General features: G+C 35.1%; 1 protein-coding gene across 1 annotated transcript in view; it reads right to left on the bottom strand.

Annotated features, from left to right (window-relative positions):
- Positions 1-19,581, bottom strand: part of LOC128244633 (atrial natriuretic peptide receptor 1-like) — an 88,435-nt gene that overhangs the window by 66,159 nt on the left and 2,695 nt on the right. Inside the window, exons 2-3 of the mRNA XM_052962649.1 lie at positions 5,128-5,505; positions 4,097-4,232 (exon numbers count right to left, since the gene is read on the bottom strand). Coding sequence (XP_052818609.1) covers positions 4,097-4,232; positions 5,128-5,451 — 460 coding nt within the window. The 5' untranslated portion in view covers positions 5,452-5,505. The remainder of the gene's footprint in view (positions 1-4,096; positions 4,233-5,127; positions 5,506-19,581) is intronic.

The raw sequence follows: 19,581 nt of genomic DNA, 5'->3' as shown, positions 1-19,581 counted from the left end.
ACTGGTTGTCTGAAGCCGCCGTTCATTCTGTTCAGATTGCCTGGCTCTTCGGTACCGACTCGCATCATGTGACCATGCTTTACCGATATTAACGAGCACGTTGTTTGTACAATAATGATGGCAATGTCACTATTTGATCAAATGAGTGAAAACTGTCAACGCTCAAAACACCTATAGCCAATTATATAAAACTTGCTAGAATATAGGTGCCACTAATATCTACTAACCAATCAAACAACAGAAATGTGCGAAGCTGCAGACATATGACCTTTGGACAAGTGATCGAAATGGCATACAAATAGCTACAGAACACGAACAGATAGTAATCATTTTATTACTTTTAAACAGAAAATGTGCATGAGAGACGCATCGACGGCAACACTCAATTGTCGTACATGCTAATGATGAGCCAACGGTGCCAAATGTGCCGTTGAAAGTGTAGCCATAGTCTTTTCTGCATGCTTAACATTCCAATCTCAGAACGAGGCTCAAATTGGTCACAAGTAAACAACATTCGGAACTCCTTGGCCATTTTTATAGTTTTCGATAAAAATAGCCGAGGAGCTGCGAATGATGTAAACAGTGGTCCCACCTATTAATGGCAACTTCAGGCGAAGATGCGACTACAAATATTTTGTACGAGTAAACATGATTTATTACTGTGGAGATATGATACTGAAAACTGAGCTTTCATAAATTTCCAATAGATGGTGATAGAAGAAAACAACGGGTGGTGAAAATAAAAAGAGATACTGGCAATTATTTCAGCGTAAGCTCTTTCATTGATAACAAAGAAATTACTTTGATGTTAATGCGATTGAGGATAATGTTTGTCTTGTGATAATATGCATTAGCTGGCTTTGCCTGATACCATATAAAATAAAAAGTATACTTAAAATATGTATTATTTCTTTGAATATGCGTTTAAATCAGAAATGATTATGCTGTACAGTTACCGTACATATTTATAGTAATTTTTTTTTTCGCATATTCTCATACTTTCAAGCAGGATACCATTATCCGATCCCACGGGGCCGTGTGTATTTATATTATGTCAGGGCTGTATCAGGTTAGCAGTTATATATCACACGTATGAGGGTACACTCCCATCACAAACTATAGTAACGTTTATTCAACAGGATTGTGAAATTATCCGAATAATAAGAGTTTCCCTTAATACCATTCTTTAACCTCCTATCCTATAGAAAACAACAAAATCAATACTTTTCAATGGTATTATTTTGGAAGTCTCAGTGAAGCGATTTGGGAAACCAATAAACATATACAGCGTAAACTTGCAACATGAGCAAAGTATGTCTAGTTAGCAATGTGCCTGACAAAAAATGAAGCTTACAGACGTGGTCGACTGGCCGAGGAAAAACTGAGATAAAACCCTCCTTTTGGGGAAAACTCAGAAACCTCTGCCCGTTTGCCATCCAGATTTACAAGATTTGTCTCGTACCACTAGATGTCGGGCCTCATCACCCGTAAGCTCCTTAACTATTAGGTATAAAATACATATCATTTATATGATTCATGTACACGAACTATATCAAGTTATACAAGTGTCAATTACAACGCTATGTATACAAGTGAGAATAAATAGATCATTCATATGATGAAATTGCATAATAACAGAAAACATTCACCATAAACATTTGCTTGTAAAATTTTACAATCAATTGTATCGATGTAAGCGTATCGGCTTCCCAGCGCTGAATGCCTTTACATTCATATGCGCACGAAATACTCTTGCCTATGAACCACTCGTGCATATAAAACGCCACCTGGCGGTTATTCCATTACAAGGGAAAATGAATTTCGTCTAATTCGTTTCACTCAAAAGCAGAAAATAATATACTAATCATACCAGTAACGTATTGGTATCGATATAGTAAATGGATAGAGTAACCAATTATAAAGGTGGGCTTAATTTCGAGGAAAAAATAAGTAGATATTATCAAATATCCATCATGTATCCCATTTCCTAAAGACCATAATGTGTACGGAATTGGCGTTAATTAACCTTTTAAATCGGAAACATGTTTGTTATTGAGAACGGTGTGGTTCCGTCTAGAAAGTAGAAAAGGTTTATCACAAGAACCCTTTCTTTCGAATTTAAACGCACCTGCTCCTTTACCTTTGTGAATACTACGGCTCGATTCCCTATCGTGTTGGAAATGAAAGTTTATTTGTGCGGAAACAAATGAGGTTTACTAAATTTTACAGTTTACCTTATTTAAAAAAAAATAACTACTAGAACAAATTTTATTTATACGACTATACCCCCAGCAGAGCTATTGAAAAAGTGTCTTCTTACGGTTTTAAGCGGACCGTGAACGAGAATTTCGAGTAATCCCACGAGCCGATACATTATATTTAGAAAGGCCATGTTAATAATCTAATGTTTTAATATCATTCGGAAAAAAATATTCTATTTATCTATTTATAAATCGGTATTTATTTATTTTTTTATTAATGCATTTATTTGGTCACTAATGTATGCAATATACTTATCGTCGAATAAGTCAGATACAGTTACTCGTTTTTTCTTCAAAAGTGTCTTCTTTTAGACGTAAAAAAAGGAAAAACTCGTACCGTATCTTTTACAAACTCCATATATATAGGTTAAAAACAGTTAGACCACGCTCGCTCTAATTCAACCAATCGGCATTTGATGAACAGTTATGCATGAAACTGTATTCATAGGCCAAGAAAAAATATCTGTAATTTATCAGGCACCTATTTTTAAAACGTCTTTCATGGTTTAATAATAATCATTGAATATACTTTAAAAGCATGTTTTAGTTGTAGGTACCTGTTTTGTCTCAATGAAACCTTAATACTGTAAACAGCGGACATATAAGATAAATAACGATGAAAAACGATCCAGCGCCAGTTGCAAATTGACTATATTGATCGTGGTGAATTCCGCCTAAAAGTGTAATATAAGAAGTATGATGATACAAGTAAAGTTATCTAAACCCTTACTCAAGTCGTTTACGACAAAACTATTATTTAAGAGTAAGGAATGCACCTACAGAAGTTTTACCCCACCAGGTAGAGTTCGGGGCATGTTGTGTTTGGCTGGAACTCATAGGATATTTAGACAACCTGATGCTTGCGTAAAAGCATACAGAAAGTCCAATGATGGTGTTCTCAACCCCGACTGTGGTGTATCGTATCTTCCGGTGTATAAACAACATCAAGTCAACTTTATCATCAAAAGACACCCCCCCCCCCTTCCAACTGCATGTTGCTGTTCTCATTTTATATTTTTTTCTTACCTCTATTAGCAGACAGTAGCGTTAGTAACTAATTCAATGGCGATATTTGTACATCAAACAACAGTTAATTATACTAAAAAAAACATTACATCTTTTCCCACAAGTTACAAATCAAACTTTAAGTGCATATTTTTGTTAGGCCATACCAAATCCCCTTTTCTGTTAGCTTTATTCAAACATCTGAAATCTTTGAAAGCGTTAATGAGATAAAAACGTCAAAGCATGAACGCTTTTTGATGTAAAAGAAATATTACAGATACTTTTCATGTCGATCTCAATATCAATTACATTAATGCAGAAAATAATAATCAGTTTTAGTTTTTCGACCACCCGTTTCAAAACCATTCCCTTGGATTCTTTATGGAATTCCGATATGGCAATTCCAGTTATGGCAAATAGGTTAAAATCCTTGCCTTGCAATGTGTACGTTAAACATTAATTCCCTAACCATAGAAAATTCGTGATAGAGCCAGACCAAAATACGCATTGTCTGCGGTATACAAAGTTAAATGGTATTTGGACTTGATGAGTCTTTAGATTGAAGAACAAGAACCAAATCTCATCGTTTTAGTTCACGTGGTCTAAGTCGGAAAGACACCTCCTTGACGTATCTATAACAAATATACCCTCGCTACGCTCAGGTATCATAGATACGTCCACTCGTTGTCTATCCTATACATAAACGCTGTCACATGAGGATAATCACAGAATATGCGTTAATCAAGATAAGGGAAGTAACTGCTGCGTGGAGATGGGTATGAAAAGAGCAATAAACACTGCGTGCAATAACATATAACGTTGTGACTTACTGGAGAGTTTCCGGACGTTGTACGAAAGGATGGTTAGGCTCTCATACATGTCCTCGTTGAGGACGTCTCTGACGACCAGGTCTCCAAGCCCCGTCACCATCGGTAATCCCAGGTACTGCGCCAACCGGCCGGCCGCCTGCGAGGAGAGTACAATTATAGTGCACAGTATACATATTACATATTATTTTGCTTCATATTTTTATGTAAATGGCACTTTAGGAAGTATGGAAAATGAACAAAAGGGTATTGCGGGTTATGACTTCGATACTGATTTAAGACTGCATTCCTTTATTAAAATGATGCCCAGGTTACGTCCAATCAAATATGAGCGATACAAATATGTACCGGGATAGACTGTTGATGTTTTAGAGGTCAAGCAGTGGATAATCGAGGTGCTTCGTACTAGACAAGCAACAGTGTACCCTCCTTATGATGGTATATGTTAAGTTATACATGGATAAAATAAACCACACAGTCACATAAGTTATTTTTCTTATACGTTTCGGCGTAACGCCTTCATAAGTAGATATAAACAAACAATATCATTTAAGTTATACATGGGAAATAATTACTGAAATTTACTACCTAAAATTAAGAATAACTATCCAATTTAGTACATGAACGTGGCTACGTGATTTTACGAAGTATCCCTACTGTCTTCAGATCGAATGAAATAATAAGATAATTTGAACTAATATCACATTTAAGTATTCCTTTAGAGTTTTGTCGATTTCTTCTCGCATTAACTATACATAAATGACATGCACAAAAAATACTAGACACTTCATTAGCCTTTGAAGGCGATTATAAAACTCGTCTTCACTTTAAAAGAAGACGAATGTTGAGTAACCATATTGTCATTTGCCTTTAACATGACAACGTTCTAAACATTACAGAGAAAGGGAAGCAACTACGTGTGATCATAATGACTGAAACCGGGTGATCGTTTCCGCGAGCTATCAGGCAAATAGGTTAAAAAAAGGTCTAAGTTGTAAGAAATCAATATAACACAGTCTACTTAATGGTCTCACCGGGATTGTGGATGAGCAGGCGGGTCCAAGCACGGCCATCACGTTGTCATGGTAATAAAGCTCTGACAGGTGCCCGATCACTGTTTCTTTCGGACAGAAGCCCGTGTAGTTGTGGTAGACCGGTTCAAACTTAATCCCAATGGCACCCTCCGCAACCCCGAAGGCGATCTCGAGTGCCGGCCCTGTCCGCCGCAGGTCGAACGGCTCCGGCTCTGCGGTCATGAGCAGGACGCCCACTTTGATTGTGGTTACATTATCCGTGCCCAGTATCGACCCCACTGCATGCACAGCTAGCACCCAGCAGGTTAGCATCGCATCATGCATTATATTTCAACAACCGAACTGCACTATGGGCATGTTATAATCTGTGGTGTGGCTCTGAAATGAAGATGAGCAGAGTTTATTAAATTGCTTGAGGCAGTAAGGTTTTATTTTGCTTCAAATTGTGTCGATCATCATCATCATCATCATCATCATCATCATCATCATCATCATCATCATCATCATCATCATCGTCTTCGTCGTCGTCATCATCATCATTATCATCGTCATCGTCGTCGTCGTCGTCATCATCATCATTATCATCATCGTCGTCGTTGTCTTCATCGTCGTCGTCGTTGTCGTTTTTATCATCATCTTCATTATCTTAGTAGTTTTTGATTAATATGTGCGCAAATTAAGGCTTTGAACTTGAACTTTATTCCTTGCTTTTTAGCATTGGATAAACGATTCCCTAGAGGTCAGCGTGGTCATCGTTCACTTATCGTGCCTATCGAACAATTTTCGTAGTTATCGATCACTTATCGTAGTTATCGATCACTTATCGTAGTTATCGATCACTTTTATAAATTTCTTTACCCGTTTGCCTACTTCTTATATTTAAATGTTGTCTGTATTGTTATTGCACTCGAGAAAAACTCACAGCGCAAAAGAAAAATATATCCACAGAGCGATTCCGCAAACTGGCAGCCATGAAGGAGTCATAGAATTGAGCCTTTAAATCCATTAAAGCGACAGTCCGCAAATCGGGCAAATTAGCCATGAAAAAAAAATAAAATTCATCTATGTGTTGATAAGCATTCCTGACTGACGAATCCAAAAAAATTTGGTTCAAATCGACCTAGAAATGAGTTTTTCGTGTCATTTTCAATATCTCTTCTTAACTATCGGCCCCCGAGAGTTAACGGTTATATAAATAGAAAAAACAGTGGGATTCCAAAGTTCTTGCGCATGCGCAGGGCGATACTATTTCCCGGTCTCTCCTCGTAAAATCCGGTCTCATCCGGTCTCATAATTCCCGGTTCATAACTTATGGCCCCAGGCAACGGATTGTGTTGCTGATGTTTATAACACGATTTTGACAATCTTATTTGTTTTTATATGTAACAAAATGGTATAAAATATATAAACATTATTTCTTAATTTATGCAATTTGTTATAGGTATACACTATTTATGCAATTCGTGTTAAAGGTGTAGAGAAAGATGCGATGCAGTACAAATGCTCATGTTTTTTGCATAAAAGATTGAGGACGGCTAGAGTATGAAGTAACTTAGAATTGCACCTTTTAAATTATGTTATGTTATGTTATTGTTCTTCCTTTTATGTTTACCCCCCCCCCCCCCCCCCGACATAAAAATTTTTAAGCATAAATGATTACAATTGAAAAATTCCATGTTTGCATATCCGACTCATATCTGATTTACATGTAGTCAAGCATTGTTATTTTTTGTATTACTATTATCAATAGTATACTTATAACTGAATTTAATATGAAAAAAACACACACTCAATGTGTTTGTTATTCATGACATTAATTTCAGTACATGTGCATATTTCATGTTTTTAACTTTGCCTAAATTTATTTTATGTTTTATTGATATAAAATTTGAAATAAATAGTGACATAATTATCATCAAATATCTAATGTTTTAATCAACTGTAATCTTTTGTAATCCTATTACCCCCCGCGGTCATTAACACCTTTTTGATCACGCCCGATAGCTACTATAAAACAGAGACCGGAGGAGACCGGGACCGGATGAGACCGGGACCGGGAAATAGTATCGCCCCCAAGAGTAGTCGGAAAAACCGTAGACCTACTTTCTCTTTTGCCGTCGAAAAATAGCAACTTTCGGCAATTTTCAATTTGTTAAATCTAAGTTATTAAAGCGATTTTTTAAAAAATAATTGCGGTTCAGTCGGTCTGAAACAATGTGGAACTTATTAAAAACTTTTGAAATACGGTTACTTTTGCGGACTGTCGCTTTAAGACTAATAACCGTAATCGCTGAAAGGTAAACACACCAGTTCCAGATTGTGTTGTTAGCGATAATATCAAAATGATTCTGGTAAACATGAAAACCTGTTACAAGTTTAGCTGTCTGCGCTATGTGACACTAAAATCTGTAAATGTCAGGGGACAGGACTGCTAACACCGCGTTAATCAAACTGAAATGGAGAACTATTGTCCACTTCGCTGGTTTCCATTAATGGCTCGCCACGTCAATACCATAGCATTACATGTCCCTCCCCTAGGGATGGCCTAGTATCATGGTATAGAGATGGCCTTTGTCGGGTCATAGTATTATCATTTCTCCGTAGTGATATGATTCAAATGATTAACAATATATCGCATCCCAGTGTAAATAAATCTAACAAAGCACAGTTCCTTAATTTCATTGGAATTCTCTATCTTAAGACATAATACAACAGCTATATGTAACATACGTTTGTTAAAGCTGAACTCTCACAGATTGAAGGTTTTGACAACTTTTTAATTTTGTCTTGGAACGAGTAAGTTTTTGCGAAAATGCATGAAAGCTAGAATGATGGTAGTGTTTTCGATATTAATCTTTTATCAGGATGTTTTTATTTTTAAGTTAAAATTTCTTGACCGGCTTGTAACATCTTAAACGGGCATTGTAGTGTCACATCAGTTCGTTACCGCTTACAGTGCCAAGACCACCTGTATGATGCCAAAAGACATGCTCTTGTCTCATGTACTTTATTTGACAACATTATGAGTCTATTAAATACAAGTTATTTTACTTTCTAAATTGTAGAAAAAAACTGAACGATTTACTTGCCTTCATTAAAAAGTGAATAGCGATAACTCTTACACATAACATTTCTTGCTCTTGTTTAATGAATGTTTTTAAACGCGGTAATAAAAAAAATCAACAAAAAAACATAGTGGCGGATCCGTGGTCTAGTTGTTATACACTTGACTGTACTAATCATATTTCGTGAAGGACGTTAAATGGGGTCCTGTGTGCCAGCTCAATTCACTGGTGCACATAAAAGAATTAGGGTAGCTCTGACCAGAGTTACATTCTGTCTGTGAGCTATGCTCCAACATCCCAATAAGACTCACAGTCTTGTCGCAGCACTCGCCAAGTGGGAAATGCCCGAGTGCGAGTATAAATAAACTCCAAACTACCAAGAACCACTCAATGTACCAGTAGTTTTATGGCTTGTTAATAAAATTGGTGGTAATAGCAGAGTTCAATGTTATGGCGACGTTGAAAATTCAACATGATTTCTCCAACAATTTTGGCTTATCATATCGACGACGCAACAATTACAACAGCAAAACAGAAAATAAAATATTACATTGGTTCGTTCCAAAATGACCTCCATTGACATATTATTCGGTTTAAACCTGTTTTGAAACTTTAATTATTGATTGTTTGGTATTTTTACTCTTACCAAATTTCACACATCAAATGATGATAATTATGGTTGTTGTTGTTGTGGTGGTGGTAGTTTTGGTGGTGGTGAGTTTGGTGATGGTGGTGATGATGATGGTGGTGGTGGTGGTGGTGGTGGTGAGTTTGGTGATGGTGGTGATGATGATGGTGGTGGTGGTGGTGGTGGTGAGTTTGGTGATGGTGGTGATGATGATGGTGGTGGTGGTGGTGGTGGTGGTGAGTTTGGTGATGGTGGTGATGATGATGGTGGTGGTAGTTTTGGTGGTGGTGAGTTTGGTGATGGTGGTGATGATGATGGTGGTGGTGGTGGTGGTGGTGTGTCTCAACAATGCCACAACAATGTACACAATAAGATAAATAAATGTCATTTGCAAGACAGGAAAGGCGTTCCATATTTCATATAACAGCAGCTTTGGGCTTGATGTGTAAAAGTTCGATAGCCAGGGTTTAGTGGATGTAATAACTTTCACTTATTCTATTATCTCGGTATTTTGTTTTCCTCACGTCTGATGATTATCACGATCATCGCCAATATACAGAAACATAACACTGCTAACATTTCTACACGATGATGCAACACTTACACAATAGGTAAACGGAGAAAGTGTGATTTATTACTGACACGCAATTCGATGTGCGAACGGTACCCTAGACTACTAATATCGAGCGACATGCTAATTGTAAATGTCAACACTAATTGTTGGACGCAACGGAAAATATGATTAAAACTTTATATAATAATTATAGGGCATTGAATATATATTATCTAGATGTACATGTAACGTCAGCGGCAATTATCAGGTACAATGTCAGTCGATGTTAAAGCGAGTGATGTAAGACTAGTGCCAAATATCAGATCGCAGTTTTTTAAGATGCACTCTTACTCCCGGAACAGATTCACCACAATCAATAATATTGTTTTAATATTCCAAAAAGATGAATAAATGTCGAAAACAGTGGTTCCTATGAAGAAATGAGGATAAAACACGGTATTTCTACATTATGAGACTATAGTAGACCACAGTAAATCTTTTAGCATTCACCAATCATTACATAGTTTTGCGCTTTCTGCTATTAAATACACGGTTACAATCTTGTTATCAGTAATCAATATTTTCAATAAATGCATTATTTAGTAAGTAGTTAAAGGTTTATCAGTCAAAATTTATGTTTGTTATACATGTGTATGTATTGATTTTGAATAAAAATGTCACTTTAATAATTACGTTTGAATAATGAAGTTTTGTGGCTAAAAGCGTTACTATCGCTTTAATAAAAATGAACGTTTCGGCATAAAACATCAATTTTCGTACTCAATGTGAAAAACTGCGATTTGATTCGTTGTAAGCAGTCTTATATCAGACAGACAGATTTTTTTTTTTTTAATCATATTTTATTGCTCTTTTGTAAACAGAATTATTTTGCATATAATTTACACGTACACTTACAATCAAATAAAACAAAAATAACAAATGTGTTGGGCTACAAGTTATTACAACATTAGTTTCAGCCCTTTCCAGGCGTCAATATAGCGTCAATGTCGTTTAAATCTATGATTAAACGTAACTAGAAAAATGAGAAAATGGTAATTACTTTTGAAAAAAAAGGAATTGGTTGCCACCAAAAGAAAATACAATGTTATAACATCCCAGACCGTTTATATCGTGAGTGAGGGTATTATCAAAAGAAACGTTTCGTTAATTTTATGTACTTGAGATCTTCAAGAAAAAGCACACTGTTTTCATCGACTGTGTTATCTTCTATCCCAAATAATAATTTAGATGTACTAAAGGATGAAATATTCAAGTATTTCGAAAATATAACACGCGTTCTTCGCCGTATCTACTACATTTAAAGAAATAGTGTTCTGCATCTTCTCTGCCTTGTCCACAGTCACAAATAGGATTATCACAAAGAAAAGTTATGTGGAGATGTGCATTAAGGTTGCTACAAGCATTTCTGATTCTTGTATGGTGTATATTTGAAAGTCTATCCCCGACAAGATAATATTTCGGAACAATTGAGCCTTTGTATGTATCTTTTAAACGTGCCTTAAATTCATTAAGCGTGTTACTGTTACGAAGGTGAACATCAAGCCGGTTCCACAAATCTGTGGAAGATGGGATTGTTGATTTCGAGTAAATACTTAAACGTCTAGGTATGGTGACATAATTATGTCTGTTTCAAAGCGGATAATTGGTTGTTCAATTGTCTGTGGTATTTGTTCGCCAAGATACTGCGGCAAGCTACCGAACTTTTGACGATACATGAAAATTAACTTTTGCATTTCCCTGCGCTCACTTAGTGGAATCCAACCAATTTCAATTAAAAGTCTATGATTAGAAACTGATCGGGTAACCCAGTTACAACTCTAGCCGCTTCGTTTTGCATTTTTTTTTAAACGTTCCTTCTCATAGACGATACAATTATCCCAAACTAAAGATGAATATTCAAGCAAAGGTCGTATAAACGAGATGTATATTTGATTAAGCGTTTTTTCTACCAAATTTATATTTTAACAACCTCATTGACCGAAGCACTTTAGAGACTGATTTAATAATTTGGCTTATATGTTCGTGCCATGTTCCATTAGCTGTAAACCAAAGCCCTAAGTGTTTATGGTTTTGAACAAAGTTCAACAAGTTGCCCTCGAACATGATATTTGGTAGAATCTGATTGCACAGCGTAAAAAAATAACTTCTGTCTTTAGGGGAATGAACTGTACAAGCCATTGTTTTGCCCAATTCGAAATCTTTTTAAGATCGCTATTTAATGTAGTTTCAATATGGCTGGTATCTGACGAAGAAACGGCTAGAGAGCTATCGTTTGCAAAGAGTGGCGTTGTACTTAAAAGGGAGTCGGCAATATCGTTAACATAAATAAAAAAAGCAGCGGACCAAGAACAGACCCTTGAGGTACACCAGCATTGACATTGCGAACTTCAGATAACGTTTGTCCAACAATAACTATTTGTGACCTAATCGACAAATAATGATAAACCCGATCTTTCACATTGTGTTCAATGCCATACTCTTGTACTTTAAAAAATAAGACCTGTATGCCAGACTCTGTCAAAAGCTTTGGAAATGTCACAGAAGACCATTAATGTAGATTTATATTCATCATATGCCTTACATATTAGATTGTATATGTCAATCAACTGAAAAACCGTTGAGTGACCAGGCAAAAACCCAGATTGTAATTTATAAATAAGATTATTGGCATGTAGATGATTGTGAACATATTTGAATACAATACGCTCCATTATCTTGCCTACATAGCTTATTAACGAAATTGGTCGGTAATTGGACGGAAGAGATCTATCACCCTTTTTAAAAAGAGTAACATTGGCCAACTTCCAAGAAGCAGGATACACGCAGTCACGAAGCGATTTGTTAAACAGTAATTGTAACGGATATGACACGGTAGAAACCGTTTCCTTTAACATTTTATGACTTATCAGATCCGGTCCATATGCTTAATTTATCACCAGATTATTTAAAATGTCTTTTACGTCATTTTCAGTGACAGTAATGTCTTCAAGCGAAGTATCGCATTTGCGTATAAGTTGGGGTAGAACGACTCCAGTTTCATCAATATTAAATACGGAGGTAAAGAAATCATTTAGTAAATTCGCTCTTTCAAAAATAAGATGATTAAATAGTTCGATTGTACGTGTTTTCATGATTAAAACTACTTTTAACGAAAAGGTACGCTCCAAAACGATCGCTTATCTCGATAGGGGTGTTTAAAATACCGACGTCTAATGGGTGTATTGTTTCAGAAATGGCAATTGGGTCTAAGAGCGTAGAGGATGTAGCCGTCACCATAGTTGGTGTAGAGAAATATTTATTACGACGTGTACATACTACATTGTCTATAAACATATACATATATCATGAAATATACAAATAACATTCAGCAAGGCTACATGTATGATGCTATGTATATATAAATAGATATAGTAAACATTCAGGTGTCAGGTAATTAAAAGACATAACAAGAAAAAACACCAAACTAACACCCAACAAAAGCACAGAATGATCCCCCTCCCCACTAAAGAAAAAGGAATACAACATCATAGAGTAATAATTGTTTGTAAGTTAAATGGAAACGAGGATGTAGCATTCAAAATATCTAACCAGATTCTCAAATACATATATTAAAACACACACATTTATCATTTTTATGATTCTTTTTTTATTAATCATTTAGTCATATTTGATATTAGTCAATTGCTTTCATTTAAATGCATGAAGCGCAATCTGCATCCGTTTTATTTCCGGTATTGAGCCATCTGTTTGTTTGCTTTCAAATGCATTTCTTCTGCCTTATCCATGCATAAACAATTGTAATCAGTTTCATATTATATAGTTATACTTTATAAATGTTAATTTTACTTAATGTTTTATAGACGTGGTTTAATCTAAAATCAATTATAATTCTAAAATTACTTTAAGCCGAAATGTGATCTTCAATAAGCTTGGTTACCATCTCTGGGAATCTGCCTATTTTCTGTGCAAACTATTTCAAGAGTTCAGCTATAATATGTCAAAGTATAATGTTTACACCACAACTTCAATTCCTTAAATGAACAGCCTTTCGGCAATTGCGTTTATCAATCGATGAACGCAATATCTTCGGATATGTTCGGATCACAATTCATCGCATAACACTATACATGAAAACTATTGATCTTGTTATTGTTTGTATTGTGTCAGCAGGTCCCGTAAAATATAACTCAACATTTTAGAAAGTGTTAATTTATTATGTTTTAAAAGTATTGCTGCCATCAGTGTTTCAATGTTATGTTTTAAAGCGATTTCAAGTGGTTGATCTTTTCCCGCGTTATTGTAACGTCATTTGAAAAAAAATGTTTCCGGTTACAGTCGGGTCGTTCTATTTACAAAATTGGTAAAAAAGTATTAGTGAAAAGTTTTCTTAAATGAAATGAAGTATTTTTAACAGTGTATGAATGAATTAATGAATTATTGTTGTAAATATAAGGAATGAATTGCGGGGTTGATGTCATTTGGGGTATGGACGCAATTGGGCTGGTCAAAGTGTGTGGAGTCCGAAGAACTCCATGCGTACTTTGACCAGCCTAATTGCGTTCATATCCCCGATAATTCATTCCTTAAATAATGTTTACGTGTATGCAAGTTGCGTCTATGTTAGACACGGCTATATGTAACTGTATGTTTAGTGTTCTTGTAATTCGAGAAAAACACCCAAACGATGATTCCTTTTTGAAAGATTTCAGCGAGCGAAATCCCCTTTTAGAGAACTCAGAAGAGTATTTAGTCATATACACATGAACTCAACGTTATGTTTTCTTTGCCAAAACATGACAAAACCTTAAAAACTTTATTAAAAAAATGCAAAGTCCTGCATACAATACAGGATACATAAGCAGATCAAATAAACAACAAATGAAAAATTGAGAACGACTAACTATAACATACTTTATAGTAAAAAATAGAGAAAAAAGTTTAGTTTTAAACAATTTAGTAGCATTATTGAAAAAGATTCGATAATCTTAACATGTTGAACGTTTTAGTCAGATGTTTTTTTGGAATGCATACTTTTAATACTAATGACAAAATACTTCAGCTTTCTGTAAATAAGTAACAGTAGATATGCATAAGGAACTAAATTATTAACTGTAAGTAAACAAAACGAAAAAGACACAGAACAACACATAGAACAGGTTTAGAAGTGCACAATTAGCAACATGTTCATTGTAATTTGAGTAGAAAATGTTAAGAGAAATGTTATAATTATTTTGCAAAAGTACTAGGAAGTATTCCACCCTTGTTGAGTATTAATTAAGTATCATTTTATTATATGAGATTGCTAGACACAATAATGCGCGTTTAGGGAACTTTTTTAACATTTGGAGATTGATAAATATTATCTGTAATACATTTATAGAAGTTGCTTACAGATGAGATTTCTAAGGTAAAAGGTCAATGCCATTGTTGAATATATACATTTTTCAACCGGACATATCGTTTTTGCTTGTCCGTACACAGCTGCAATACGTGAAAGTTTTTATAGTGATATAAATTCGATGGTATCCGACTTCGCTTAAAAAGATTCGGCCATTTTAAGGGATTTTGTTTTAGGAAGCAATAACATACAAAATGAAGACTGTAATCAATTGCTGTTATGCAAGCTCAGTTTTCGTTACGTGCAAGATGCTTTCAATATTTACAATACTTTCGCTAGTGTTTAAATAATACTGAAACATAGACATTTGCGCATGCATAACGTAAGCTGGTTATGTTTATATTATATTTTATTACAATCATTACTCAAAAACATTGTGTTGACTTGACCCTATTGTATACATGTATGTATTATTCTCATGTTATTTTATGCATGAAATAACTATTTCTTCAAACTTTAAAAATAATAGAATAATCATTCTCATATGTATTATACCGTGTTCAAATCTCCCTTGTGGATGACATATTGAAATAAATGAATGAACGAACGAACGAACATACGAACTAATTAATTAATGTGACCTTTCATAGCCTTACTATGAAATACAGGATATGCTTCTTATTGGCCAAATATCTAACAAAGCTTTTCATTCTACATGTATGATAGTGGTCAGTCATTTGCTATGGAGCTTAGGTAACTGCATTAAATTTGGTTATCATTCTCTCAGTCATTTGGTGCATGTAAATGAGTATAGTATACCCCCCCCCCCCCCACACACACACACACACCCCTTGCAACACAAAATATGTGTTTTATTTAATACAGTAAATTTAAGCCATGTAAATGGCTAACTGGCTCACTAAATACGGGATTCTTCCTTGTGAAACTCGCGCTATTATGAAATTAAAGAAAAACGATCGGCAGCCATTTTTGCAACAAGAACGTGTTTAATACGTTTGTGTTTCTTTTTTATTCCTGTTGATTTATAAAAAAAAATACATGGGCGGCTTATTCGTTTTGATTCCTTGTCAGTAAGAAACGAATTTATTAAATCATCGACTTTTATAACCAACATTAAGTTAGTATAGGTTGTTTTGTATAAGGAGGTCGTTATCAATATTAAAAATCATTTATGTTTACTATCAGAACACGCCCCTTTCGAGCGAACATGTTCGACGTTACCGCTGAAGCAAGAGGAATATAAGTTCATAATTTCAACATGTCTATTTTTAAATATTTTTTTTTTCTGTTATTAAGCTGAAGAAAGTTTTCATTGAAAAATAGTTTGGATTAAATGACTGTTTATTTCATTTAAGATTGTATTTTTTTATGATTTGTTGTACATGTATTTTTTTGTTAATTTTCAAAGAGCTTGACTTCCATACATGACAAGGACAGCGGCGTTTAACATTGTCTTCATAAAAATGAGACGCTTCGACATCAAAGTAACATTAAAGACAGTTTAAAATAATAAAAAAGACATAACAGACTGTCTTAAAATCTTACCTAGAATGTTTCGGTTGTTAAATCGCAATTATCGCTGTCAAGACATACCGCTGTACTGGAAGGATTGTTCACAGAATATCGATGCACTGAAATGACTGTTCACATAATACCGCTGCACTGAAGAAATTCCGATGCACTAAAGTGATTGTTCACAAAATTCCGATTCACTGAAGAGATTTTTCACAAAATACCGCTGCACTGAAGGGATTGTTCACAAAAGTCCGATTCACTGAAGTGATTTTTCACAAAATACCGCTGCACTGAAGGGGCTGTTCATAAAATACCGCTGTACTAAATGGGTTGTTCACATAAAACTTTGGCACTTGATGGATTGTTCACATATTACTTTTGCAATTTAGGGATTGCTCACATGATACTTCTGCTCTGGAGAGATTGTTCACATAAAACTTCTGCACTGGAGGGATTGTTCACAAAATACCGCTGCACTGAAGGGATTGTTCACAAAATACCGCTGAACTAGAGGGATTGTTCACATAATACTTCTGCACTTGAGGGATTGTGCACAAGATTCTTCAACGAGTTATCGCTATTTGAATGAGCAAACAAATCCCGGAAGTGATAGATCAATCAATATTACGTCATAAGAATCGGCTACCAACATTAGCACGACACTATTGAGCAATCAATTAAACCCATCGCATATTTCGCATGATATACCGGTGAATTTTTCTGTGAACAGCTTTTTTGTTTCATTTTCATCCTTGGTTCATTCCGAGTTTTGAATGTTGCACTTTTGTCAAAAACAACAACACCACAGCAGTTCCCGAGGAGTCAAACATTAAACCAGCAACAACAAATTGACCACTACCATATTCAAATATTATCTTAGGATCGAGCATTCAACGATTCACGAACATGAAATGACATCTTCAAATAGAAGTCCAGACACGAGATATACCTTATGTCATAATTTGCACGGAGCAACGGAAAAAACGATGCATCGATCTCATTACACTGCAGTGGAAAACTGTTTATTCCTTTTTACATTCATTAAAATCTCTTTGATCAAATCCGTTATGACCATATTTTTTTTACAAAAAGCAAATTAAGGACATAATCTTTGCTAAGACCAGACTGAACAACGAATCAATGATATGGCGCGTTCGTTTACGTATTTAGTGTTTCGAAAGTTGTTTCATCCGGATTATAATTGCTGGCATAAACGTGGTCAAGACACCAAAACCTGGATATAAATCAATTTAAGTGAACCGTAAACTCAGTGAAGCCTTATGTTAAGTTTTTGTTCCTTTTCCTCCCGATTCTTTCAGTGACTGACTCAATGTATATTGTGGAGGCGTTATCATTGATTTAATGTTATAATAAAGAATAACTGCCCATTATTTTTACAAAAAAAATATCGTCATCAAATGTGTTTAAGGGGTTTGTCGGAAAGTTTGTTTTCAAATTCAACGTGGAATATATCAAGAGTTTTTGGAGCGAGTAGCGAGCGATAATGAGGTTATATTCTAGGTCAGTCATAAGACCTGAAGTAATATCTGATTTTTAAGACTTTACTTCATGTTATCTAACAATTACATAATGCTGACAGACAAATGTAGCTCCCATTAGACTAATGCCTCCTGGAGTGCAAGTGCAATAAAAGTAATTTAGTGATTAAACTTCATTGACTATTATTTAATGGACGCAAATCGAGAAATTCGATAGACCATAGGTGTAGGAATCCCGGCCTAGATGCATGGTAGATTGGTTGGTGGTCACCATGAAGCCGGACAAGTGGGTTTTCTCCGTGTTCTCGGGTTACCACCACAACACAAGACCACACTCTCTCGTAAAATCGGGTCAAAGATAGCATTGAAAGTCTCGTCACAATCGTTGTTAATTAAATAAAGGTTACACTAACATTTAGACGTTATTTTTACGTTTTCAACGTGTTACCTGCACTCTCACAGATTGACCCTTTTGACAACTTTTGTGTGTCTTGGAATGGGCAAATAGTTGTGCCAATGTCTGGACACCAGTAATATAAGACTGCTGACATAAGATCAGATCACAATCTTTCATAATTACGATCGTTACTAACGCTTTAGGAAAGAATGAATTATTCGTCAGTTTTCAACAACTGATAAATGTTCTATATTTATCTGAACTGACTAAATTGAAGGCATTGCTGATAAATCAGATGATTCTGAGTCAAGATTAAAAAAACCCTAAACTGTCAATCTGTGAGAGTGCAGCTTTTTCGTTTATCATGTTATCAAGATGTCACTATTCATCCTTGCTTATTGCAGTGTGTGTATACCACGTGATATATTACGTCATATATGCTACGTCGGAAGGCAACATTTTGCTTAAAATGAAGACTTTTTAATCAAAGATTACTTTTTTTTATTACACCAGTTTAAATAAAACAAAGGACAGTCTATGCTGCTTAAAGAGGCCCGCATTCCATTCATAACCAAAGATTAATAAGGTGATTAGTTTCATCAAACGCTTCGCCAAACCTGTTTCCATAATAAAGTTTTGACAGTGTTCCGTCAGACGGCCGTCTTGTGAAAAGGTTTATCGAAGTGTTTTAAGAAACTAAACTCTCAATCAAATTCTGGTTAAAGACCGAAGGCGGGGTTCCGTAAGAGGCGTAGAATGGGCTAGGTTTCATTTATAATGGTGAAGAAATAGTGAAGTTATCATTGTTTAAAGTCTTAATTCAATGCAAAATATTGCCTTCCGACGTAGCATTTATGACGCAATTTATCACGTGGTATACTCACAGTGTTATTGGTAAAATATGGAGTTTTATCAGTGAAATAACAGTAGTGAAATTATCAGATCATATTTGCACTTCTAACTAAGGAGTCAAAATATAATCTTATTATTTTAAAATCAATTGTGGTGACTTGCATTTGATCAAAGCTAAGAACCTCAATTTCGAACCAGTAAATTGTGTCAAAACTATCATTTAAAAAAATGCATATATTTAAATAATAATCACAACTTACCGTTCATTAGGGAAATGGAAATCCCATTTCTCAACATTTTCTTACTCATAAGAAGAAAACAAATGCTCGAATATATTCGATGCTAAATCGTCTACACTCTGTCTAACTTTATATTACGAATTTCCCGGAAAATTCCCACAGCAGTTATACTGATTTACTTAATTACCCAACTAAATGTCAATACCATTTATTCAACAACGAAACGTGCTCTTCCCTCTATGACTGCACACGAAAAAGACTAAGCTGTGTAGGTGAGTTAATATCCATTTATCATGAAACCAAACTCTAATACTGCATCCAGTGTC

The sequence above is a fragment of the Mya arenaria genome, chromosome 8 (assembly GCF_026914265.1).
Source record: "Mya arenaria isolate MELC-2E11 chromosome 8, ASM2691426v1".
In the NCBI taxonomy this organism is placed as follows: Eukaryota; Metazoa; Mollusca; class Bivalvia; order Myida; family Myidae; genus Mya; species Mya arenaria.
Note: the sequence above shows the minus strand (reverse complement) of the source record. Positions and strands in the feature narration are given on the sequence as shown.